Source organism: Diabrotica virgifera, chromosome 2 (assembly GCF_917563875.1).
Source record: "Diabrotica virgifera virgifera chromosome 2, PGI_DIABVI_V3a".
NCBI lineage: Eukaryota > Metazoa > Arthropoda > Insecta > Coleoptera > Chrysomelidae > Diabrotica > Diabrotica virgifera.
Window position 1 is genome coordinate 129,856,137 of NC_065444.1, and position 24,636 is coordinate 129,880,772.

The 24,636-nt window shown below is 34.0% G+C and overlaps 1 protein-coding gene across 8 annotated transcripts in view; it reads left to right on the forward strand.

The window, feature by feature from the left end:
* Positions 1 to 24,636, forward strand: part of LOC114335660 (probable cyclin-dependent serine/threonine-protein kinase DDB_G0292550) — a 172,722-nt gene that overhangs the window by 9,812 nt on the left and 138,274 nt on the right. For 4 of the 8 annotated variants that reach the window (XM_050643975.1, XM_050643974.1, XM_050643979.1 and 1 more), the window contains exons 2-4: positions 16,032 to 16,158; positions 23,659 to 24,145; positions 24,199 to 24,259. The exons of 2 other annotated variants lie outside the window; for them this stretch is intronic. In XM_050643975.1, the coding sequence (XP_050499932.1) occupies positions 16,032 to 16,158; positions 23,659 to 24,145; positions 24,199 to 24,259 (675 nt within the window). The remainder of the gene's footprint in view (positions 1 to 16,031; positions 16,159 to 23,658; positions 24,146 to 24,198; positions 24,260 to 24,636) is intronic. 2 more of the 8 variants (XM_050643978.1, XM_050643977.1) reach the window with 2 other exon arrangements.

Consider the following 24,636-nt stretch of genomic DNA (forward strand, 5'->3'; position numbering starts at 1 on the left):
CGGCGGTGTTGGAATATTTTCAGTGAACTGGTCTTCTGCTATAATTTTGATAAAATTATATAAATATGAATATCACAGGAAGTCCAGATCAGATGTCTAATTAAGAGAGGACTGTTTAAATTGGTTATGGGCATGTTCAACTAGAATTGATAATCACCCAGTGCGACGAATCACCTATAAGTATCCATATAGGCATACCTTATAATATCCATTTCCTGGGAAGGTAGGTAAAAGAGAAATTCCAAAGAAACAGATTGGCACTATTTAAAGTTGTTAGTTGGAAACTGCGACGGTGTTCAAAATAACTCTTGGATCGGCCCCCTCTCAAACTAAGTGTAAAAATAAATCCGACGGAACGTTGGCGCGGCAGCCGAGTGAAATAGAAAAATGTAAGAAAGAGATAAAAACTGAAGACGGGATTCAACGCAACGTGAAATAGCGAAAATTCTCTCTTCTTCTTTAAGTGCCATCTCCGCGACGAAGGTTGGCAATCATCATGGCTATTTTGGCCTTCGAGGCAGCTGCTCTGAACAGTTGCCTTGAGCTGCAACCAAACCATTCTCGCAGGTTCTTCAACCAGGAAACGCGTCTCCTTCCTACGCTTCTCCTACCTTCTATTTTTCCCTGAATTATGAGCCTTAAGATGTTATATCTTTTGCCTCTCATCACATATCCGAGATATTGCAATTTCCTTTCTTTTACTGTGATCCCAATTTCCCTCTCTCTGCCTATTCTCCTTAACACTTCTATATTCATGACTCTATCTACCCATGAAATCCTTAACACTCTTCTAATTGTCCACATTTCAAAGGTATTAAGTCGATTTATTGCATTTCGATTTTAATGTCCATGATTCTGCTCCATAGTAAAGCATACTGTGTACATAACATTTAATTAGTCTTAGTCTGAGCGCCAATGTCAAATCTTTGCTGCATAAAATCTTTTTCATTTTCACGAAGTTGGCACATGCTTTTTCAATTCTCACTCTTATTTCTGCAGTATAATCATTATTTTCTGTGATTACCATTCCCAATTAAGTATATTTTTTACTCTCTCAATCTGCTGGGCGCCTACCGTTAATATTTCGTTTGTATTGTTGTTCTTGCTAATTTTCATATATTTGGTTTTTTTGATGTTAAGAGAGAGTCCGTATTCTCCGCTGTATCTTAATATTTTGTTCATTACTCTTTCTAAGTCTTTCAAGTTGTCGGCTATTATGACTGTATCTTCGGCATACCTAATGTTATTAATTAAACTTCCATTCACTTTTATTCCGACTGTCTCGTTTACCATAGCTTCCTGTATGATTTCTCCAGAATAAGCATTAAACAATAACGGCGACAGTATGTCTTCTCTCAAAATGTGTTATTTATAATCATTAAGCTAATACCAAACCCTAATTTATTGCCACTGTACCCTATTTTTATTCTCCTGTGGAGCGTCTAATTTTTTTCCGTAATTGTCGGTAAAATGACACGATTCAAAGGGATTTAACATACAGGTGGTAAAGCGTCCCCTTTTAGACTGAGCTAGGGAGCTGATACGATCAGTGCCGTGGTAATTTAACTACGTAGTGGTCTAACTACGTTGTGTAAGATTTGTATCACTGTAGGAATTAATAAATTTAATAAAATTTCTACCGCCCATAGTGACGGTATTCCTTAATATTCTTAGGGACATGATGGTCCCACTCATTTTATCATAAAAGTAAATATTTATTAATTTTACAGTACTGTGGGGTGCAAACTTTGCTCTCTTTCCTTTTCACTATTATTATAGGGTGAGGCAGATAACTGGCCTATTAGAAATATTTAGAGAACTAAAGGCAACAGAATCATGAAAATTGGAATGAAGGGGTTTTGAAGGGTGATCTATTTAATGAAAATATTTTCATCAATTTGCCACTTCCGGTTATACCGGAAGTTGCTTAAAACTTCGCTTTTTTTAATGGGACACCCTGTATATTTCTACATTTTTAGATTCTACTCGATGTCTTCTTTCTTAAAATATGCGGTTTTGTAATGTTAAACCGAGTAGTTTAAAAGCTAATTACGTTTTTTTATTAATTTCGTAGCAACTTTCACACCCTGTAGAATTGTAGTAGTTGGATATCAAAAACTCTATGTTAAAATGATTTGTAATATAGTCTACTATTATTAAAAATTATTAGTATAGCTAAATGTTAAATTTTAGTATAAAGGGTTGGTCGAAACTCGGAATGAGGATTTTCTGAATTTTCTTAAATAGAACACCCTGTATTTTAGTATTGCAATGAAAAGACATTTTATGGTACTTTTTGTTTTCTTAAGCATTCCCTATACCTAAATGCTTTAATTTGTGCTTAATTGTTAATCGCGCCAAGAATGTTAACTACGTAGGTATTTTGATAGCTCAACCATTATTGGCAATTTTAAAGATCAGTCAAGATTAATATGTATTTATTTCCAAAAAATTATTTGTGATTGAATATTTTCACGGCCAACCTAATAAAATTTCACGTGTTTTTGTTGAAATTAATTTTTGGCTTGAATCACCAATAACTCACAAATTAAAGCAGTTAGGTATAGGGAATGCTTATGAAATAAAAAAGTAGCATAAAATATCATTTCATTACGAAAATAAAATATAGGGTGTTCCATTTAAGAAAACTCAGAAAATACTCTTTCCGAGTTTCGACCAACCCTGTATAGTACAATTCAATATTTAGCTATACTAACAATTTTTAACAATAGTAGACTATGTTAAAAATCATTTGAACATAAATAGAGTTTTTGATGTCAAACTCCTACAATTCTACAGGGTGTGAATGTTTCTAGGAAATTAAGAAAAAAAAACGTAATTATCTTTTAAACTGCCCTGTATAACATTACAAAACCTCATATTTTAGGAAAGAAGACATCCAAGATAATCCAAAAATGTAAAAATATATAGGATGTTCCATTAAAAAAAAAACGAAGTTATAAGCCACTTCCGGTATAACCGGAAGTAGCAAATCGATGAAAATATTTTCATTAAAGAGATCACTCTTCAAAACCCCTTTATTCCAATTTTCATGATTCTGGTTCCTTTAGTTCTCGAGATATTTGTAATAGGACTTTTATCTGCCTCACCCTGTATATTTTTATCTCTCTTTGCCGACGTTTAAATTGGCAAACCGCTTCAACGTTCTTCAAAGCGTCGTTGGAATTGAGCTTAAGACCTGGTTTTACAATGATTTTTGTTCATTCTTCTGCCCCGTTAAGGAGCTTGAAAAACACAAATCACTTATACTCTGGGCTAATTAGCAAAATACAAGGAAAAGTTATTTACCAGCAATTTTATTGCTGGAATCGAATCTTATGATCGTATATATTAATAATATAGGTATGCAAAGTCCGCAGATAGTGTGCTACTTTTTTTTTATAAACAAAATCCCGAAAATCGTGTTTTTTTTTCAATTTTTGCTCTATAACTCCAAAGATTTTAAGTTTAAACCAAAAACACCCAAATAAATGTAGGATTATAAATAGTTTACCTTATATTTTAAATTCCCCTGTATATCATTTTTCTTAATTATTAGTACGAGAACGGGATAAGGGTCTCACATATGGACGTTGGCACAGATGTGCAGAACGAATTGGGGATTACGGCGACGGTAGCGAACTACTTTTAACTTTATAGTTTTAGTTTATTGGAAAAAAGACGGCGGCGGGTCGGTACATACTTTGAACCAATTTTAATTGGGTTCTTTCACAGGAAAAAAGAGATTAGCCTAAGAGGGTTGGTTTTAGCGTAGGGAACTAGAACGAATACAGGAAGTCGATTATAACATCACAGCGACGACAGACGCGGTATTAAAGATAATACTTAGAAAAAGACGAATTAAGACGGGTATTATATTGATTAGACGCAAATTATCTATAAATACATTTCTTTTTTGTAAGAATAAGAACACGTTAGATTTTGGTCGCAATTACACACTTTTACAGTTTTACATTTCGTCAATTTTATGGTATCAATAATTTAGTCATCTATTTTATTAATTAAAACTGTTAAGGTGATACAGTAGCGATCAACAGGTAGCAAAAACTCGTTCCAAGATTGCGGCTGTAATTTTGAATATTTTTTCGAGATATTTGGCCCACGTATTCGCAATATAATAAAGAATGGCGGTACAGAGCCCAATTTGAAAAATATATTAATATGTGGAAATTACTCTGTAATTAAATACAATATTAAAAAAACGAGCCTGTACCGGCATTAAAAAGAACAAAAAAATACACTTTCTTCAAATAAACTTTTTTATCCGATGCCTAGATTTTGTGTCATTTTTTAACTACTAAAATTTTTTGTTTCATTAGTAGTTCCAAAGTGACACAAAATCTAGGCATCCGATAAAAAATTTATTTGAAGAAAGTGTATTTTTTTGTTCTTCTTAATGGTGGTACAGGCTCGTTTTTTAATATTGTAATTAATTACAGAGTAATTTCTACATATTAATATATTTTTCAAATTGGGCTCTGTACCACCATTCTTTATTATATTACGAATACGTGTGCCAAATATCTCGAAAAAATATTCAAAATTACAGCCGCAATCTTGGAACGCGTTTTCGCTACCTGTTGCTCGCTACTGTTTCCTCTTAAACATCAAACGGACTTTTATTACGATTGTCTTTGAAGGAATCCTACAAATTGGGGGCTCAATCGCGGATCTAAGAAAGACAATTTCGTCGTAAAGTTCGCGAAATACAGTAAAGTGACGTGTAATTAAAAAATCGGCTCAAGTGACGTGACGTAATTTTTGGAAACTGTTTATGACTGTTCGGGAAACGTGCAAACTGTTGGTGATTTTCGGACTTTTTTAAACTATTGGTGACTTCCGGACTTTGTGAATTGTTGGTGAATGGTTGTGTTGGTGAAGTAGCAGGCTAGTACAGTATAGACGACGCTGTTAGGCAAATGCGACGGCTGTTTGGGCAGTGACGACGACGACGACGAGACGCAATCATAGCAAGCAGTATTACCAAGGAGAAATCAGGTGTGTTTGTTCCAATATTTTAAAAGTAGTCGAGACACTTTGGTCTTGTGTCTGGAAATTAGAAATCTGACCAAAGATTATTTTTTTCGAGGAGCTGTGAACTGGAACTTTTACGATAAACAGTGAATGTTGAGAAAGAACTATCATAAATTAGTTAACGATTAACTTTTTTGTTTTTTCATTGTTTTTTTTGCTTATTTATTTTAAATCATAACTTTGTTACTATTTGTAGTAGATATTGATAATTTTGAAGTAAAAGCGACTACAATTCTACAGTTCACAAGTACAATTTGCACACGGGAAAAATAATCTAACTTTTTAGTTAAAAGATAATTTATCTTTTTATTTTTGTTTTTTTTTAATTATTATATACCTTTTTAAAATGCAGTCTAAACAAACTCTTAACCCGCGAGTAGTCGCGCGGTGAGATAGAATCTCAATTTTTATCCTTTTTCGCGATAACTTGATCAAAAATTTCGCAATTTTGATAAAATTTCGTAAGTGCCTCGAGGAAGGGTGTAGTAATGCGTAGGAATTTTTTTTCTTCTTCTTCTTTTTGTGGAATGTATGGCTTTGGGGAGAGCCAATTAGCTCTAACCCGCGAGTAGTCGCGCCATTAGATAGAATTCCGCATTTCATCCTTTTTCGTAATACAGTAAAACCTGTCAGTAACGGCCACTAAAAATGAAAGAACTATTGGCCGATATAGAAAGGTGGCCGCTATTGCCAGTTTTTGTAGTCTACATATAATTGGTTTGGGAAATTTTTAAACTGGCCGTTAGGACAGGTGCCCTATGTTGGCAGGTGGCCGTTAACACAGGTTTTACTGTACAGTAAAATTTGTCAGTAACGGCCACTAAAAATGAAAGAAGGAAATTTTTAAACTGGCCGTTAGGACAGGTGGCCGATGTTGGCAGGTGGCCGTTAACACAGGTTTTTTTAATAAAATTGTTAGAAATATATATTTTCAATATAAAAAGTAGATAAAAATAGTACAAAATAAAAATTTGTTTTAAATTCGTATTTTGAGATAGAATCTCACACGCGACTATCGACGTTACAGAAGTGAGCGCGACTACTCCCGGGTTAACGATTTTCCAAAAATTAGTTTAAACCTTAAAAATTCGGCATTAAGTGCTGTTAAGGCGTTGCATGTTGTCGCGTACGGGGATAAAGGGTTGCCGCGACAAACTAGGAAGAATTTGCGGAATTTTACAAATTTTGCGTGGGATAAAGAATCCCAGGAGTATTCCACAAAAATAGACGACATTAAAAACAAACTAAGTATGCCGGACTTAGTAGCAGTTTGCAGTGTTTTAGATCTGAACTACACTGGTTCAGAAGACGACGTGATTGAACGTATTTGTTCATTTTTGAACGACTTTAATCTTGAAGACGAGAATGACGATGATAACGAAGACGCTAGCGATGATGACGGTGATAAAGACGTTTATCACAAGGAAAACGGTAAAGACGTTACCGAAGACGATCGCTATAATGAAGATAACGACGCAAATAGTGATAAAGACGCTTATCACGAGGAAGAAGATAAAGACGTTACCGCTGACGATAATAATGATGACGATATGGATGATGAAAGGACGACGGATTTATTTACGAGGAATAGATCAAAATCAAACAAAATGACGAGAGGTAGACTTAATGATTCATTTGCCTTAACTTTTAGAGACGTAGAGGACAGTATAAGAAATTTCGACGGAAAAGACGACTATCCCATAGGAAAATGGATCACTGATTTTGAAGAAATTTCCAATCTGATGTAATGGAATGATTTGCAAATGCTAATTTTTGCTAAACGATCTCTAAAAGGAATAGCTAAACTGTATATACAGTCAGAGAAAGGAGTTAATAGCTGGAAGCTCTTGAAGAAGAGACTAACAACAGAGTTTGAGAACAAAATAAGTAGTGCCAAAATACACAAAATGCTAATGAATAGAAAGAAGAAACAAGGTGAAAGCGTACAGGAGTATGTACTAAAAATGAGAGAAATCGGTAGCAGGGGAAACATCGAAAATTAAGTCATAATGCAGTATATAATTGAGGGAATTATGGACGACCCGGCTAATAAAGTAATACTTTATGGTGCCAAAAATTTCAATGATTTTAAAGAAAAGATTAAACTGTACGAGTTGATGAAAAAACAGACGACGCAAAAATCAGCTAAAACCGAGACGCATAAAAAGACGTGGACGAACGAGGAAGTAAGACGAGATGAAAGAAGAGCGCCTCAAAGTAGGAATAAAAAGGAAGAAAAATGTTTCAATTGTGGAATTGAGGGACACAGATCGACGGATTGTCCTGACAAAGCCAAGGGAGTAAAATGTTTTAGCTGCCATCAGTTTGGACACAGGTCTTTTCGATGCAATGAGAAAGAAGAAGAACCTGGACATGTAAATGTTGTTAACTTGGGGTATAATAACTCGGTAACATTGAAGGTTGGAAAATTATCACTACGTGCATTATTGGATACAGGAAGTGACATTAGTTCAGTACGAGAAGATATTTTTGAAAAATATTTTGATGACGTGATTCTTTCACAAAACATATTAGATTTAAGTGGATTAGGAGGTACGAGAGTTAAAACTTTAGGTTTATTTAATAAAATGGTAGAAATTCAAGGAGAGGATTTTAATATTTTATTTCATGTTATTCCAAAAGGAGCACTAGACGTTGAAATTATTCTCGGAAACAATATACTGAGACAAGCGGAAGTTACAATAACCGAAGACGGAATAATTTTATCAAAAAAAAAAGAGTAGATACTTTTATAAGGAGGATTACAATAATTAGCGAGACGACAGTCAATAATCATTTTCAGCTGAACCATACAGAAGATAAAAAAATAAAGACGGATATAGAGGGAGTAGTCAAAAGTTACGAACCCGACAAGACAAAGACGACGGAAACATACTTACAAGGACTTCTTTATAAAAAACAATATTCCTTTTAAATACAAAGACGGCAAGGAAGTGTTAGTCATTCCGAAAAGAATGCAAACAGAAGTAATTAGAAGCTTACACGAGGTAGGACATTTTGCTGTAACAAAAACACAAGATTTGATTCGAAGAGGATGTTACATTCCAAATCTTAGAGAAAAAATTGAGCACTGCATAGGGAATTGCGTTAAATGTATACTTGGAAGCAAAAAAGAAGTTATAGAATGCGTGAAGAGACATCCAAAGGATTTCGGAAATCCGCTCCGTATAATATCTGACAGAGGTACCGCATTTACGGCGAAGGAATTCGAAGACTATTGCGAACAAACAAGCATAAAGTCGACGCCGTTCGAAGTACTGTTCGGAACGAATATGAAGAACAAAGAAGATCTGAGGATGAAGGAGATCATAGAACAGGAGATAATTACACAATTTGATGAAGATAGAGAGATGCTGAGAAACGAGAGTCGACGTCAGTTAGTCAAAATTCAAGAGGAAAATAGACGCAGATATGATCTACGAAGAAAAAGGCCGAGGATGTATAAAAAGGGGGACTTAGTGGCAATCAAGAGAACACAGTCTGGTGGAGGACCCAAACTGCTGAAGAAATATTTTGGACCGTACGTGGTAGTACAAGTGAATCCAAATGACAGGTACGAGGTAAAAAAATCTGGATACCATGATAGACTTCAGAGCACTTCAACGTGTGCAGAGTACATGAAGCCGTGGATAGATAACTACATGGAATCCGAGTCGGATTCCGAACAGGATGGCCGAATGTAGGATTGTAAATAGTTTACCTTATATTTTAAATTCCCCTGTATATCATTTTTCTTAATTATTAGTACGAGAACGGGATAAGGGTCTCACATATGGACGTTGGCACAGATGTGCAGAACGAATTGGGGATTACGGCGACGGTAGCGAACTACTTTTAACTTTATAGTTTTAGTTTATTGGAAAAAAGACGGCGGCGGGTCGGTACATACTTTGAACCAATTTTAATTGGGTTCTTTCACAGGAAAAAAGAGATTAGTCTAAGAGGGTTGGTTTTAGCGTAGGGAACTAGAACGAATAAAGGCAGTCGATTATAACATCACAGCGACGACAGACGCGGTCTTAAAGATAATACTTAGAAAAAGACGAATTAAGACGGGTATTATATTGATTAGACGCAAATTATCTATAAATACATTTCTTTTTTGTAAGAATAAGAACACGTAAGATTTTGGTCGCAATTACACACTTTTACACTTTTACATTTTGTCAATTTAATGGTATCAATAAATTAGTCATCTATTTTATTAATTAAAACTGTTAAACATCAAATGGACTTTTATTACGATTGTCTTTAAAGAAAACCTACATAAAAACTCACCGCAATTAAATTCTGCATAGAGACGTGTTTTTCCCGATTCACTTCGATGAAAACTTTCCCCGGAAAATGCGGGTTTTTCCAACAAAATCTTTAATTTTCAACTAAAATTTTAGATACGTAATTGTTTATCAATAATTAAATAACTCGGAAATATAAAAGCTCTTTTTCGTATAGATTAAAATTCCAGAAGCCGATGGAAATTGAATAAACAGTTTGGCAACAATTGAATTGTTATTTTAAAAATGTATAAATATTCTCAATTTCTTTGCAACACGAAATGCAGCAGCTGTATATTACTATGGTCAAATCTGAGAGTGCAGGAAGAGTCTATACCGGTTTCGGAAGTTGTTTCCCCCTTATCAGTAGTCCCATATTCTCTTCTCTCAGATTCATCCACGTACCACACTTTAGGCCTTTCCGAATTGCAAAGAAAGAAATGTCACGGATGAACTAGGGCCATCCACTGAAAAACAAAGTAAGTTATCAGTCGAAGTAGCACAGAAAACGACAATAAATATCGTCTCCATACCACCAGATTGACAACAGGTGGAATACTTTCTTTGGTTACACCTCCTGAGATTTTCAAAATTTATAAATCATGCAGGATGCCGAGGAAATTAAGATGAGAGAATTTTAAATAATTCACAACTCATCTGCTCAGCGTGGTAAAAGCTCCAACAAGAAAGATTCCTTAATACTCAAACAAAAGAGTAAATGAATTAAAAATGTACTAAACATTCTCAATTTCTTTGCAACACGAAAATGCAGCAGCTGCATAATACTATGGTCAAATCTGAGAGTGCAGGAAGAGTCTATACCGGTTTCGGGGGTTATTTCCCCCTCATCAGTAGTCCCATATCCTCTTCTCTCAGATTCATCCACGTACCACACTTTAGGCCTTTCCGAATTGCAAAGAAAGAAATGTCACGGATCAACTAGGGCCATCTAGTAGTAGATGTGGGACTACTGATGAGGGGGAAACAACCCCCGAAACCGGTATAGACTCTTCCTGCACTCTCAGATTTGACCATAGTATTATGCAGCTGCTGCATTTTCGTGTTGCAAAGAAATTGAGAATGTTTATACATTTTTAATTCATTTACTCTTTTGTTTGAGTATTAAGGAATCTTTCTTGTTGGAGCTTTTACCACGCTGAGCAGATGAGTTGTGAATTATTTAAAATTCTCTCATCTTAATTTCCTCGGCATCCTGCATGATTTATAAATTTTGAAAATCTCAGGAGGTGTAACCAAAGAAAGTATTCCACCTGTTGTCAATCTGGTGGTATGGAGACGATATTTATTGTCGTTTTCTGTGCTACTTCGATTGATAACTTACTTTGTTATTTTAAAATTTACGGTCGCTATAATAATCACAATAATTATGATACATAAGAATAACTATGATTTTTGTATAAAAAGATACTTTACCTATCTAATGTACTTTACAGAATTGACAGTGCACTATTTAAGCGGCCTCAGGAATATCTTAAAATTATAAACAATTTATTGGCTTATAAACAAATCGAATATCTCAGGAAATATTAAATTAAATTAAATCATGAAAACGGTATTGGAAAAACCGCGAAAAAAAACTTTTCACCGCCAAAAATGAAGGAGCTATGTTTATAAAACCAATTTTTTTTTTTCGAAAAATTCGGATAATCCGCTTATGGATAATTTTCAATGTATGTATAATACCACAGAACCGGTTCGTATACTGGAAGATGACTAAAAAACTATTTGTATTTGTCTTTGTACATATTTGTAAATTCGTATTTTTGTGTAAATAAATGTTTTTGTAATTCTTTAGTTCTACGTTTTTTCTGTATAGACCTATTAAAATATCTACTTATAAAAACTGTAATGTTATTAAGGGTGGTTTTAAGGGTTGAAATATTATGATATTATATCCTAAAGTATAAAACAATCATTATTTAACCAATCAAAGCCAAATTTTACCCATATTAAAGTATACAATGCTTTTATATAATTTTTGACAATAAGGGGTTGTTAACACCCCTAAAAATAATCAACGCCCTTAAGCATGGTATAGAATATGAAGTACAGGGTGAGATGATCCTAATCCCAAATTTTTATGTAAATCGATGCAAGCCGAAATTATTCTTTTAGGATAAGTAAATTTTCTATATATAGCTCCAACAAGGTTGGTTTTAAGGGTTAAAATATTATGATAGTATATCTTAAAGCATAAAACATTCATTATGTAACTAATAAGAACCAAATGTTGACAATATTACAGTTTAAAATGTTATTTTATAATTGTTTACAACTAGGGGTAGTTTTCACCCTTACAAAACCAAAAGCGTACAACGGCTCAATATAGAAAATGAACTAGAGGGTGTAATGAGCCTAATCCCAAATTTTTGTACAAATCATGCTGGACGAAAAAATTGCGAGGTTTTGCCATTTTTTCAGCTTCATTTCCTCGACTATGGAGAATTTTCTTCATTCTTTTTTTATTCCCAAGTAACTCGAATAGAGCCATCTAACTAACGCATTATTAAATGTCAAACTTGCTTTTGTTTTGTTATAATAGATTAATTTATTTATAAGAAGAATTAAACGTTTTTAAACGCTTTTATTTAGTTCAATAGATTGCGTCAAATATTTGGATGTTAATTTGACTACCTTTTCTTCCATGCAAATGAATGAAAATTTGCAGACATATGCATTCGCGGGAACAATACACGAATCGACAGCAAAAAAATGTTGTTTATGTTTATTAATTGTTTAAATAAAAAAAAACAATTTTAATGGAAAAAGGCCTAAATTCTCTTGTTTTTTACAATGTAGAAATTTGAAACTTTTACGGATTGTAGCTAATGATATAACATATACATAATTTCACTTTTTACGTTAATTGTTTACGTTATGCGTCATACATAAACAGTAGAGTTTTAAATTTTGAACACTCATATATTTGTTTATACAGTACGATGCAAATGAAAGGAATAAATTCGTTATTTCGTAAAAAGGCGACTTTAAGGAAAAATCCCGAAAGAGGTCGATTTTTATTTTTAAATTACGATATTTTGGAATATGTGTCATACTAGTGACGTCAACTATCTGGGCGCGATGACGTAATCGATGATTTTTTTAAATGAGAATTGGGGATATGCGATAGCTCATTTGAAAGATCATTCAATTCTTTATTCAGTAATATAAAAATTTATATAATTATTTGTACAGGGTGTCCAAAAATAATTTTTAAATTAAATTATTTGACAAAAAAGAAGAATGTTTGTAATTTATTTAACTCAGAATACATTTTACAGTTGCCCGTAAAGAGAAAAAAGGTGTATTTCAGAAATAAACATTGCTTTTCGATTAAATTAAATATTCAAGCCAGCTCCCGCCAGCCACCTGCCTCTTGGAAGTTTTAACATTCAATTTAAGCGAAAAGCAATGATTATTTGTGATATAAACATTTTTGTCTGGTTTCTGACAGCAATAAAATGTATTTTAATTTAAATTTAATAAGTTACACACATTCTTCTTTTTTTAAACGCTTTTCTTTAGTTCAATAGTTTGCGTCAAATCTTTAGAGGCTAATTTGCCTGCCTTTTCTTGAATGCAAATGAATGAAAATTTGCAGACATATGCATTCGCGGGAACAATACACGAATAGTCAATAAAAAAATTTGTTTATGTTTAATAATTGTTTAAATAAAAAAAAAACGATTTTAATGGAAAATGCTTAAATTCTCTTGTTTTTTACAATGTAGAAATTTGAAATTTTTACGGATTGTAGCTAATGATATAAACTATACATAATTTTACTTTTTACGTTAATTGTTTACGTTATGCTTCACAAATAAACAATGAAGTTTCAAATTTTTTGCCGATTCCGACTACTTTTTATGTTTGTACATCATATGTTTTATATACATATTTTAATAAACATGACGATATATTTTAATGTTTGAAAAGTGTAAGACTAAAAAGTAAAAAATAAAAAAATATGAAAAAAAAATTTTAGGAAACGCTTTTCTTTAGTTCCGAGTGACTAAAATTAAAAATATTAAAAAATCAACTAAAAAGCAAAAAATAAAAAAAAAAATTGAAAAAATCCAACACATTCGTTAAAGAAAAGCGTGGGGCGAAAACCGTTTATTCGATGAAGACGCGCCACGCTTTTCTTTAACGAATGTGTTGGATTTTTTCATTTTTTTTATTTTTTTTAGTTGATTTTTTAATATTTTTAATTTTAGTCACTCTGAACTAAAGAAAAGCGTTTCCTAAAAATTTTTTTTCATATTTTTTTATTTCTTTTATGTAAAAGAAGCGCCCTGCCGCTTTTTTCCAATACCGTTTTCATGATTTAATTTAATTTAATATTTCTCGAGATATTCTATCTGTTTATAAGCCAAAAAATTGTTTATAATTTTAAAATATTACTGAGGCCGCTTAAATAGTCCAATTTTAATTCTGTAAAGTACATTAGATAGGTACAGTGTCTTTCTATACAAAAATCATAGCTATTCTTATGTAACATAATTATTGTGGTTATTATAGCGACCGTAAATTTTTAATTAACAATTCAATGGTTGCTAAACTGTTCATTCAATTTCCATCGTGTTCTGGAATTATAATCTATACGAAAAGAGCTTTTATATTAACAACTTATTTAATTATTGATAAACAATTATTTATCTATAGTTTTAGTTGAAAATTAAAGATTTTGTTGGAAAAGCCCACATTTTCCGGGGAAAATTTTCGTCGAAGTAAATCGGGAAAAACACGTCTCTATGTAGAATTTAATTACGGTGAATTTTTATTTGGTTGTTTTTGGCGTAAAGTTATAATCGTTGGAGTTATAGAGCAAAACTTGAAAAAACACGATTTTCTGGTGCCATTTTGTTTATAAAAAAAGTAGCACACTATCTGCGGACTTTGCATATTATTAAAATATACAATCATAAGATTCGATTCCATCAATAAAATTGCTGGTAAATAACTTTTCCCAAAAATGGCCTATTCTCCGATAATCTGCCCAGACTAATAGTTTACTCAGAGAATAAACAAGAAAGAAGATGCGATGACCCAGACAGACAGTCAGCAATCTTACACTTTTGGCCAAAAACGCATAAGTGTCTAAATTATAACCACGTTTCTCTTTAGAGTAGTGGCCTAAAATCCATAAGGAAGATCCGCATATGTATAGCTGCGGCCATTGAATAGTTTACATCCTTACATTATCTAGTAGCCGATTTTTTGAATTTTTACCTAAAAACGCACTTTTTACCTCAAAGTGACGTCAGTTACCAGTGGAGTTCCGAGAATAGGTTGACTTAAATTAAAATATCAAAATAAAAGGTAAATAAATAAATCAAAATAAATGTAAAAATGAAACTGTAAACTATTCAGTGACCTCAGTTGTACAATTTAGGAGAATGGAGAATAGAACAATAATTATTTGTGTTCCATATTAATGTAGTCGAGTAATTTTGCTATCAGAATTCCATTTTTTTATATACCGGGTGTTCACTTATATTTTCCCCCATTTTAACTGCTTATAACTTCTAAACCACTCAAGATAGAAATATGCGGTTTTAGCTGAAATGTTTTATTTTAGTAAAAGTTTTGTTTGAATGGATTAAATTTTTTATACCGCTTTTAAATAAAAAATGGCGGATTTTTGAAAAAAACGTTGTTGACTTACTTATTGAAACACCCAGTATATCTTTTGTAAATTGAAAGAACAGTCGCATTTACCTATCCCGCAATATAAAGTTTTTTAAAAAGGGTTGTCAAGTGACATCAATTAATTTTTAAAATTTGAGATGCAATGTGGAAATGACACAATATATAATAATATCAATTTGTTAAAATTAAAATTAAAAATTGTAACCATATCACACAATATTGAATAATGTATCCATGAATATTATAACTTTATTTATTTATTTATTTATTTATTTATTTATTTATAGTACTATACAATTGACCTGGCCTCTTGTGACTAATCCAGGTCGTTTCCTGATGGGATTACAGTAGTTTATTACAATATTATTATTTTAAGAATTTTTTCTATTTGACTAATTAACAATAGCCCTAATCTACTACTAATTATGAAAACTACAAATTGTAAACAATTGTAAAAAATTAATAAAATTAAAAAATAAATAAAAATATTATAACTGTAAATTTAGATCATAAGTAGGCTTAGATAATTTTAATTGTTAATGTAATACCATACAAAAAAAAATAGCCTGGCTAATTGGCTAAGCCAAAGCCATTATAAAATGAAAAAAAAATCAATTTGCTTAGTTATGTTATTTAGTTATGTGATATCCACGTAGCACCTCGCATTTTAAAAATGAATTACTTATTTGACAACCGATTTTAAAAAACATTATATCGCTGGATAGGTGAATGACCGTTCTTTCAATTTTCAAAAAAATATACTGGGTGTTCCATTAAAAAAAAGTCAACAATGTTTTTTCAAAAGTCCGCCATTTTTTTTTCGTAATTGAAAGCGATATAAAAAAACTCAATACATTCAGACAAAACTTTTACTAAAATAAAACATTTCAGCGAAAACCGCATATTTCTATCTTGAGCCGTTTAGAAGTTATAAGCAGTTAAAAAGGGGAAAATTTAAGTGGACACCCGGTATTAATAGTAATTTAAAACTATTTTTTTTTTCAAAAGGCTACCAAAAGGAAACTGAAAAGTTAGATTTTAAAATAGAGTATTTAAATAACGACATTGCACGAATTGAAGAGGATATAAAAGAAATTACACCTCAGATTGGGACGTTGGAGGAACAATATAAGATGTAAGTTGTTATTTTTTATCAATAAGTAGCAAACTAAAAACCATAATAATTGCACAACAAATTCTATATTATTTGATGTTTTGAATTGTAGATTTAGTCCAATCATTTGGTAGGTAGTTTTATCTGGAAAGTTTTCCGGGAGTTTTGAAAATTAGTAATTTTATCGATTTCGGTATGCTCTTTTCAAATTTCAACTTTGCTACCTCGTATCTCCGCCGCTTGCGCCGCTATATTGCAAAAATGGCGCTTAATAAAAGTTTTTTGGGAATATCTCCTTTCCAACGCATTTTACGAAAAAAAAAAACAGTTCTGTGCAATCTTATACTAGAAAAAATTTCCTACAATTTATTCATTTATATTTTCTTCTGTAAAATGAATAGTATTCGCGAACCAGCGTCAGAAATTATTATTCATCTACACAACCACGTATTTTTCGTATATTTTTCTAAAGTATTCTACTATTGCCGCCGGTGTTAATCCTTTCCAGTCAGATCGTCAGATGATACAACTACTGGAAGGTCTCTGAGGGGTATGGTGTTAAGCGCATAGAGCTCAAAGTCCATCCCAATGGGGGGGGGGTTATAACCCAAACCCCCCCTGGTTACGCCTATGGTTTTGATGATCTCTATAGTTTCTGATGTCGTACTCTTATAATCAGAAACTCGTAGAACTTTTAAAAGAAAAGAATCTGGACAGTTGAGATACACGGGTTATTGTCAATCTGTACTGGAATCAAAAAGCAAAGGTTAAAATCAAAATGTCGAAATAGAAACTATAGAAATCAAAAGAAGTGTTAGATAGGGTTGCGTGTTGTCTCCATTGTTATTCAATCTGTACAGCGAAGCTGTACACTAACAAGGTGTATATTAATAAACGGAAACATCTTGAACACCATATAGTCTAAGAGCTAGTGAACTCTCCGACTAACGGTCGTCCTGTAAGGCTAGAAATTTGTCTAGTGATAATTCATAGCACACCAAGACTAAAAACCATGACCTGGCAGGCATCAGCCGTGCACGTGAATCTACCAGGTGAATCGAAAAGTGCAAATTTAGGGGGTAAAATAAACTTTCTCCTGTAAAGTTTAAATTTAAGTATGTGTTTGAGTAAGTCATTTAGAAGAAGTGTGTACAATGACAGACTATTCTGAAGAGCATAAGACCTTGCCAGGCGAGGGTGTTTTTTGCATCGAACAAAGTTTTTTTAGGTTTTTTGAATCATTCCAAACAGAAAAGGTCTTTAGTGACTTTTCTCTTAGGTTAATAGTTTTTGTTATACAGGGTGATTCATTAAGAATGTCCAATCTCTGAGTTGTAGATTTTCCGTTTATTGATACATATACCTACCCTTTTCTTTCTCTGATATTGCTTCCTTAAAAATAGATTCGCTGTACAGATTGAATAACAATGGAGACAACATGCAACCCTGTCAAACACCTCTTTTGATTTCTATAGTTTCGGTTTCGACATTTTCGATTCTAACCTTTGCTTTTTGATTCCAGTACAGATTGACAATAATCCGTATATCTTAACTGTCCACATTATTTTCTTATAAAAATTATACGAGTTTCTCATCTCGTAATTTATCAAAAGAATAAGACATCAGAAACTAGAGATCATCAGATTGGAAAGGATTAACACCGGCGGCAATAGTAGAATATTTTAGAAACATATACGAAAAACACGTGGTGGTGTAGATGAATAATAATTTCTGACGCTGGTACGCGAATACTATTCATTTTACAGAAAAAATTATAAATACATAAATACGTTATATGTTGAATTAGTTGTGTACATGACTTTCACCAACGGCCGGAAACCAGAGTGGGGGCCGAGGGTAGTTATAAGGGGTCAAAGTCACGGTTTTTATTTTTTTTTTTATGACGCTCATGATCGAGATAGTGTACCAAAATTTGGGAATAAGTAGTTCATGACGTACCTAAGTAAAATCTCTAGGGGCGCAACGCTGCGTGGCCGACAAAGGGGTGGGAGTAGGGGCGAATATAAAAAATAGGGGCTTTTTGCGACGTTCGTGATTGAGATAGTGCACCAAAATTTGGGTATAAGTAGACCATGACATAAGTAAGTAAAATACCCAGAGCCGGAAACCAGAGTGGGGGAGGAAGGTAGTTATAAGGGGTCAAAGTCCCGTTTTTTTTTGTGACGCTCATGATCGAGATGGTGCACCAAAATTTGGGAATAAGTAGGTCATAACGTAACTAAGTAAAATCTCCAGGAGTGGACCGCTGCGTGGCCGACAAAGGGGTGGGGCAGGGGTGAATATAAAAAAATGTAAGGGGTTTTTTGCGACGTTCGTGATTGAGATAGTGCACCAAAATTTGGGAATAAGTAGACCATGACATAACTAAGTAATATCTCCAGAGGCGGAAACCCGAGTGGCGGACAAGGGTAGTTATAAGGGGTAAAATTCGCGGTTTTTATTATTTTTTTTGTGGTGCTTATGATGGAGATGGTGCACCAAAATTTGGGAGTAAGTAGGTCATGACGTAACTAAGTAAAATCTCCAGGGGTGGAACGCTGCTTGGGGTACAAATGGGTGGTAGGCAGGGGTGAGTATAAAAATATATGGGGGTTTTTTTGCCGTTTGTGATCGAGATAGTGCACCAAAATTTGGGAATAAGTAGATCATGACATTACTAAGTAAAATTTCCATGGGCGGAACGCTGCGTGAGGGACAAATGTTGTGCCAAGTCACAAAAAAAATAATACACACTGCTACTTTCTAAAACCCCTTAAAACTACCCTCATCCTGAACTCTGGTTTCCGGCTCTGGGGATTTTACGTAGCTAAGTCATGGTCTACTTATTACCAAATTTTGGTGCACTATCTCAATCTAGAATGTCGCAAAAAACCCCTTATATTTTTTATATTCACACCTACCCCCACCCCTTTATCGGCCACGCATCTTTCCACCCCTGGAGATTATACGTAGTTACCTCATTACCTACTTATTCCCGAATTTAGGTGCACTATCTCGATCATGAGCGTCACAAAAAAAAATAATAAAAACGGCGAATTTGACCCCTTATAACTACCCTCGTTCCCCACCTCGGTTTTCCGGCTCTGAGGATTTTACTTAGTTATGTCATGGTCTACTTATTCCCAAATTTTGGTGTACTCTCTCAATCACGAACGTCGCAAAAAACCCCTTATATTTTTTGTTTTCACCCCTGCCCCACCCCTTTGTCAGCCACGCAGCGTGCCATCCCTGGAGATTTTACTTAGTTACGTCATGACCTACTTATTCCCAAATTTTGGTGCACTATCTCGATCATGAGAGTCACAAAAAATAATAATAAAAACGGCGACTTTGACCCCTTATAACTACCATTGTCCCCCACTCTGGTTTCCGGCTCTGGGGATTTTACTTAGTAATGTCATGATCTACTTATTCCCAAATTTTGGTCCACTATCTCAATCACGAACGTCGCAAAAAACCCTTTATATTTTTTATATTCACCCCTACCCCCACCCCTTTGTCGGCCACGCAGCGTTCCGCCCCTAGAGATTTTACTTAGTTACGTCATGACCTACTTATTCCCAAATTTTGGTGCAGTATCTCGATCATGAGCGTCACAAAAAAAATAATAAAAACCGCGACTTTGACCCCTTATAACTACCCTCGGCCCCCACTCTGGTTTCCGGCCGTTTTTGAAAGTTATGTACACAACTAATTCAACATATCCCCGTATAGTTTTTCATATTACTTATCACGCACAAAATCCACTTCTATCTCTCCGACTATTGTTTTCGTAAAATGCATCGAAAAGGAGATATTCCCGAAAAACTGTTATTAGGCGCCATTTCTTTAATATGGCGGCGCGAGCGGCCGAGATACGAGGTAGAAAAGTTGAAATTCAAAAATCTATAAAACTACCAATTTTCAAAACTCCCGGAAATTTTTCCAGGCAGCCCCTTTTTTTCGACCTGAACTAATTGAAAATAATTACAAAATACTTTTGTTCAAATGCAATAAACTATCTTTAATCATGCTTTGTGACAATCCTTGTAAATGTTAAGTTACTGCACGTTTTAGGACTTTTTCAGATATTGCTGGAGACCATGTTCTGTTTGGTATTCCTATTGTGTCTTTTTACTTCATCGCTTGTCGTGTTTGTTATGTTTTCTAGTGATCCTTTATAAAGAGTTTATAAAGTATCTCATAAAGTACATTGCCGAATATTTTATATGCAGATACTAACAGAGTAATGTTTCTTCTTCTTCTTCAGGTGCCATCTCCGCTACGGAGGTTGGCAATCATCATAGCTATTTTAATTTTTGAGGCAGTAGCTCTAAATAGTTGTTTTGAGCTGCATCCAAACCATTCTCTCAGGTTCTTCAGCCATGAAATTCGTCTTCTGCCGATGCTTCTTCTGCCATCTATCTTTCCCTGCATTATGAGTCGCAGGATGCCATACTTCTCGCCCCGCATCACATGTCCAAGATACTGTAGTTGATACTGTATGTAATGTTTCTATAGTTCATTAACTATCAGATTGATCACCCTTTTTATGCACCGGACATATTATTCCCTTTAGCCACTCGTCTGTATCAAATCCTTCTGCCATATTAGTACCTACTATTAGCAACAAATATAGACGCACATACGTCTATATTAATTTGTTGCTTAGTTTATGAATTGCTGCCAAACGTTGGTCACCATCTTCCTTATACATTTTAGAGCAGATTTCGTAGATTATATTATTAATTTAGTCTTGTAGTATTTTCTTGTTTCATTTTTATCATATTAACTTTGTATCTCATTTAACGTTTTCTGTTCATATTCCCTCTTCTTAAGTTGACTGATTTTTCCTCTCTTTTGACACGCCTATACTCTTTTTTTTCTCCATGTGCAACCTGGTTCAAGAGTTTTTTGATATGCTACATTTTTTACATTTGTTGCTATTTCGCACTATTTTTGCACTCTTATGGTAGGGGAGCCCAAGAGGGGATTTTGCAGTTACTCGAGCGCGTCAGATTATCACATGGGGAGAAATCTTGTACCCCGTAAATGTACCTCTACCATATATTGGCTCTTAATACAGGAAAGTTCATTAAGGGGGGTCCGAAAAAAAATATATCCTTAGAAAAACTCGAACTCGTCAGATTAAGATACGGTAAATTAAGTACATGCAAAAGAGTGTGTATTTAAAAAATCTGACGATTTGAGCGGGGCGTAAGGATATGGACAAATCACAAAGTTTCACAAAACGACCCCCGTGGAGGTGGGGTGGGAGTTACTTTAAAATCTTAAATAGGAGCCCCAAATTTTTATTGCAGATTTGGATTCTTTACGTAAAAATAAGCAACTTTTACTCGAGACATTTTTTCGAATTATGGATAGATGGCGCTATAATCGGAAAAACGATTGTTGGAAATGGAAAATTAAATTAAAAAATGGAAAGTCCACCACTTAATGGAAAACTTAACTTTTTTTGGTTTTAGGACCTACTCTTCACAACCCAATAGATCCCCATAACGCTCGAGTAACTGAAAATTTTGCATACTTTCCTCCCCTATTATTAGCAAACCACCGACTTCTTTTTTCAACTCTGCTTGGGACTCAGGCCTTTTCTTCTCGTTGGTTGGTAGAACCACACTGTCTGCATCACCTTCCTTGAAGATAACGAGAGTGGATTCCTGATCGAACCTAACCATCATCCGGTAACTGGTGAGTTGTAGCTAATTCGTGGATCTTAACCAGTCAATTCTTTAGACCGCTTACATAATCGTGGAGGTTCTGTTGGTCCGCCTTTCTATCTGGTCGATTGCCATGTAGGAGATCGATGGGAAGCTTCATCTCTCGACCAGTCAATTGCTTTGATTGAGTATAAGTAGTGTAACCAGTTGCTTCATGTTGGGAGCTTCAGCAGGCTAGCAGAAACAGAGGCATCGACCCAGTCTCTCCGTTAGGCTGAAGATGAAGCACTGTCGTCCTGGTCTTCTTAATTTCCTGCAAAGCCATCATGGTCTTCCAAACTTCCCATTCTAAGCTGCGCCCTGGTCGAAATAAAGCAAAAGTGGAACCCCATGTTGGAAAACGGCATTAGTAGTAGTCATTAAATACTTGATGTCGTTATTGGAAATGATCCCGGAATGTCGACAGCAACTCCTTCCCATGGCATCGCGGGGATGTATTGTTGGAGGTTTCCCATGGGGCTTCCCATGGAGCAAGTTTTGTTTTGGGGCTCTTTTTGGATGCACACTGGTCACACTGGTGAGATTGATCAAATTATATTAGTTATATAATATTCATAACTAGTTTCAGAATTATTCTTAGTCACCGCCAGAGGCAAATAAAAATTTACATTAATCTACAGGGTGCGGCAAAAGTCAGTTCCCCGATTTGCACAATCGAAAAATATCGGAAAATGAAAGTGCAAAACGTTTAATTAAGTCGTAAATTTGGGTTACAAAGGTGCATATAAAAATCTAAGCTTTATGTTCGAACTGGTGTCCATCTTCCTCGATACAACGTTCACAACGGCTCGCAACGCTACGGCATGTTCGGTTGAGGATTGCCTTGTTCTGACGGAGGTGTTCAAATTCTTCCTCAATAATTTTGTCTTCAACTGTGGGAGAGTTTGCGGTCGCCTAGCATACACACTATTCTTCAGCAGACCCCATAAAAAGAAATCGCAAAAGAAAAACGCGTTCTTATTTCGTGTACTTGCCGCCCGCCTGCATGTTTAACTCGTTACTAACAACGCACCGACACACACAACGAACAGCAACACGTGACAGGCAGATGAACGAAACTCAAGGTTAACCCTACAAACAGTAGGGGACACCTAGCTGTTATGCGAGGCCGATTGTTAGCATGTACTTATAGCGCTTATGCACGAAACTATATATATCTGTATTTTTCCATCATCCTTAGTCGTTGAAGAACATCTTTAATTTCGTCCGTTTAAATTCACCAATCCCAAAGATCACTATTTTTTATTCTTTTCATGTTATTAATGACGTTATTCCCTTTTTTCTGATTGGTACGTGCTTTGTAAATTCCAGGTTTCAATTTTCTTCACATTGAAATTGAAAACCTGATGTAGACTGAGTACCTATTGCCTTTAGGCAATTGGAATTTAATAATTTATTGAGTGAGTTTCCTGTTACTTTCCTTATCACATGCTTTCAATGTGATGCGGCTTTTTTTATATATACGCCGACTAATCATTTTTAATTCTGCTCCTTCCCCACACTAATTTTTTCGCTTTATTTGGTTGTTCTGTAACCCGCAAATCAATAAAAATAAAGCTACCGGTGCGTGGCAAGTGCCTTAAATGAGAGCCTTGCCTTGTTAAGCCGAGTTATTTGAAAATTTGATATCATCTTCAGTGCATACCTCAACAACACAGTCGATACACCTTATTTTTCATTTTTTGACGTTAAAAAAAACGTCAAAATGGATAAGGATCTTTTTTATTTTTTATTATTATACAGTTATGATTATCTCTGACACTATGTTTTCTGTTTATAGATTAATGGACACTTACTCTATAAGTCAACAATCATACACTTTTCAAAAATCACATATAGAATGTATAACTGAAAAAGCAAAAATGCGCAAAGAAGAAGGTGATAATATTTTAAGAAAGTATACACAACATTTAGAGAGTCGCACAAAACATTTACAAGAAACAAATCCAACCTTTAAAATATTAAGAGAACTACAAGTGGAACTAAAGAAAGAACAATTTAATATTAAAATGTTGCAATTTACACGTAAACAACAGATATTGGTTGAAGAAACAAAATATAAAATACAACAAAAAATGTACTATCAAGATTTTATTGTGTTCGCCAAAGCATGGCTGGAAAAGAAATATTTTGATGAATCTACAAAAAAGTTGCAAGAAGTAAGTTCAAGAGAGAAGGAATTAATGAAGAAGTTGCTGAAACTCGATGCAGATATTAAAGAAAAACAAAAATATAGACATGTAAAAAAAGTCGATCAAAGACAAGAGGTATGTTTTATCCATACTTTTCACTGTTTAAAAATTAATTTTTTGTTTTTCAGGAATCACAAATTGCCCTAAAAACAAAGTTAATAGCTGAGGCACCGTTGAAATCTAAAAATGGTAACTGATTTTGAATACATTTAGCCGGTTAATAATAATAGATACTCTTTTTATATTAATTAAAATGTTACAGCATATTATATATACAGAATGCGCCAAACCTCTGGTTTTCTTTTACGACTAATGGAGTATATAAAAAATGTTTACAACAAAATTGATGTACCTATATCCAAGACTTCTACAATTTAAAAAATCAGTGTTGCTATAAGGTTTTATAGGTACAAAGTTAATAATTTTCGAAATATTGACACTTTTATTGAGAAACATTTTAATTAAAGGGCTATTGATTATGTTTCCAGGGTAATAAAAATATAAATGACATTAAGTTTTTTCAGTTCATCAAGTTTTTTAGTAGGTACTTATATTGTCACTTTTGT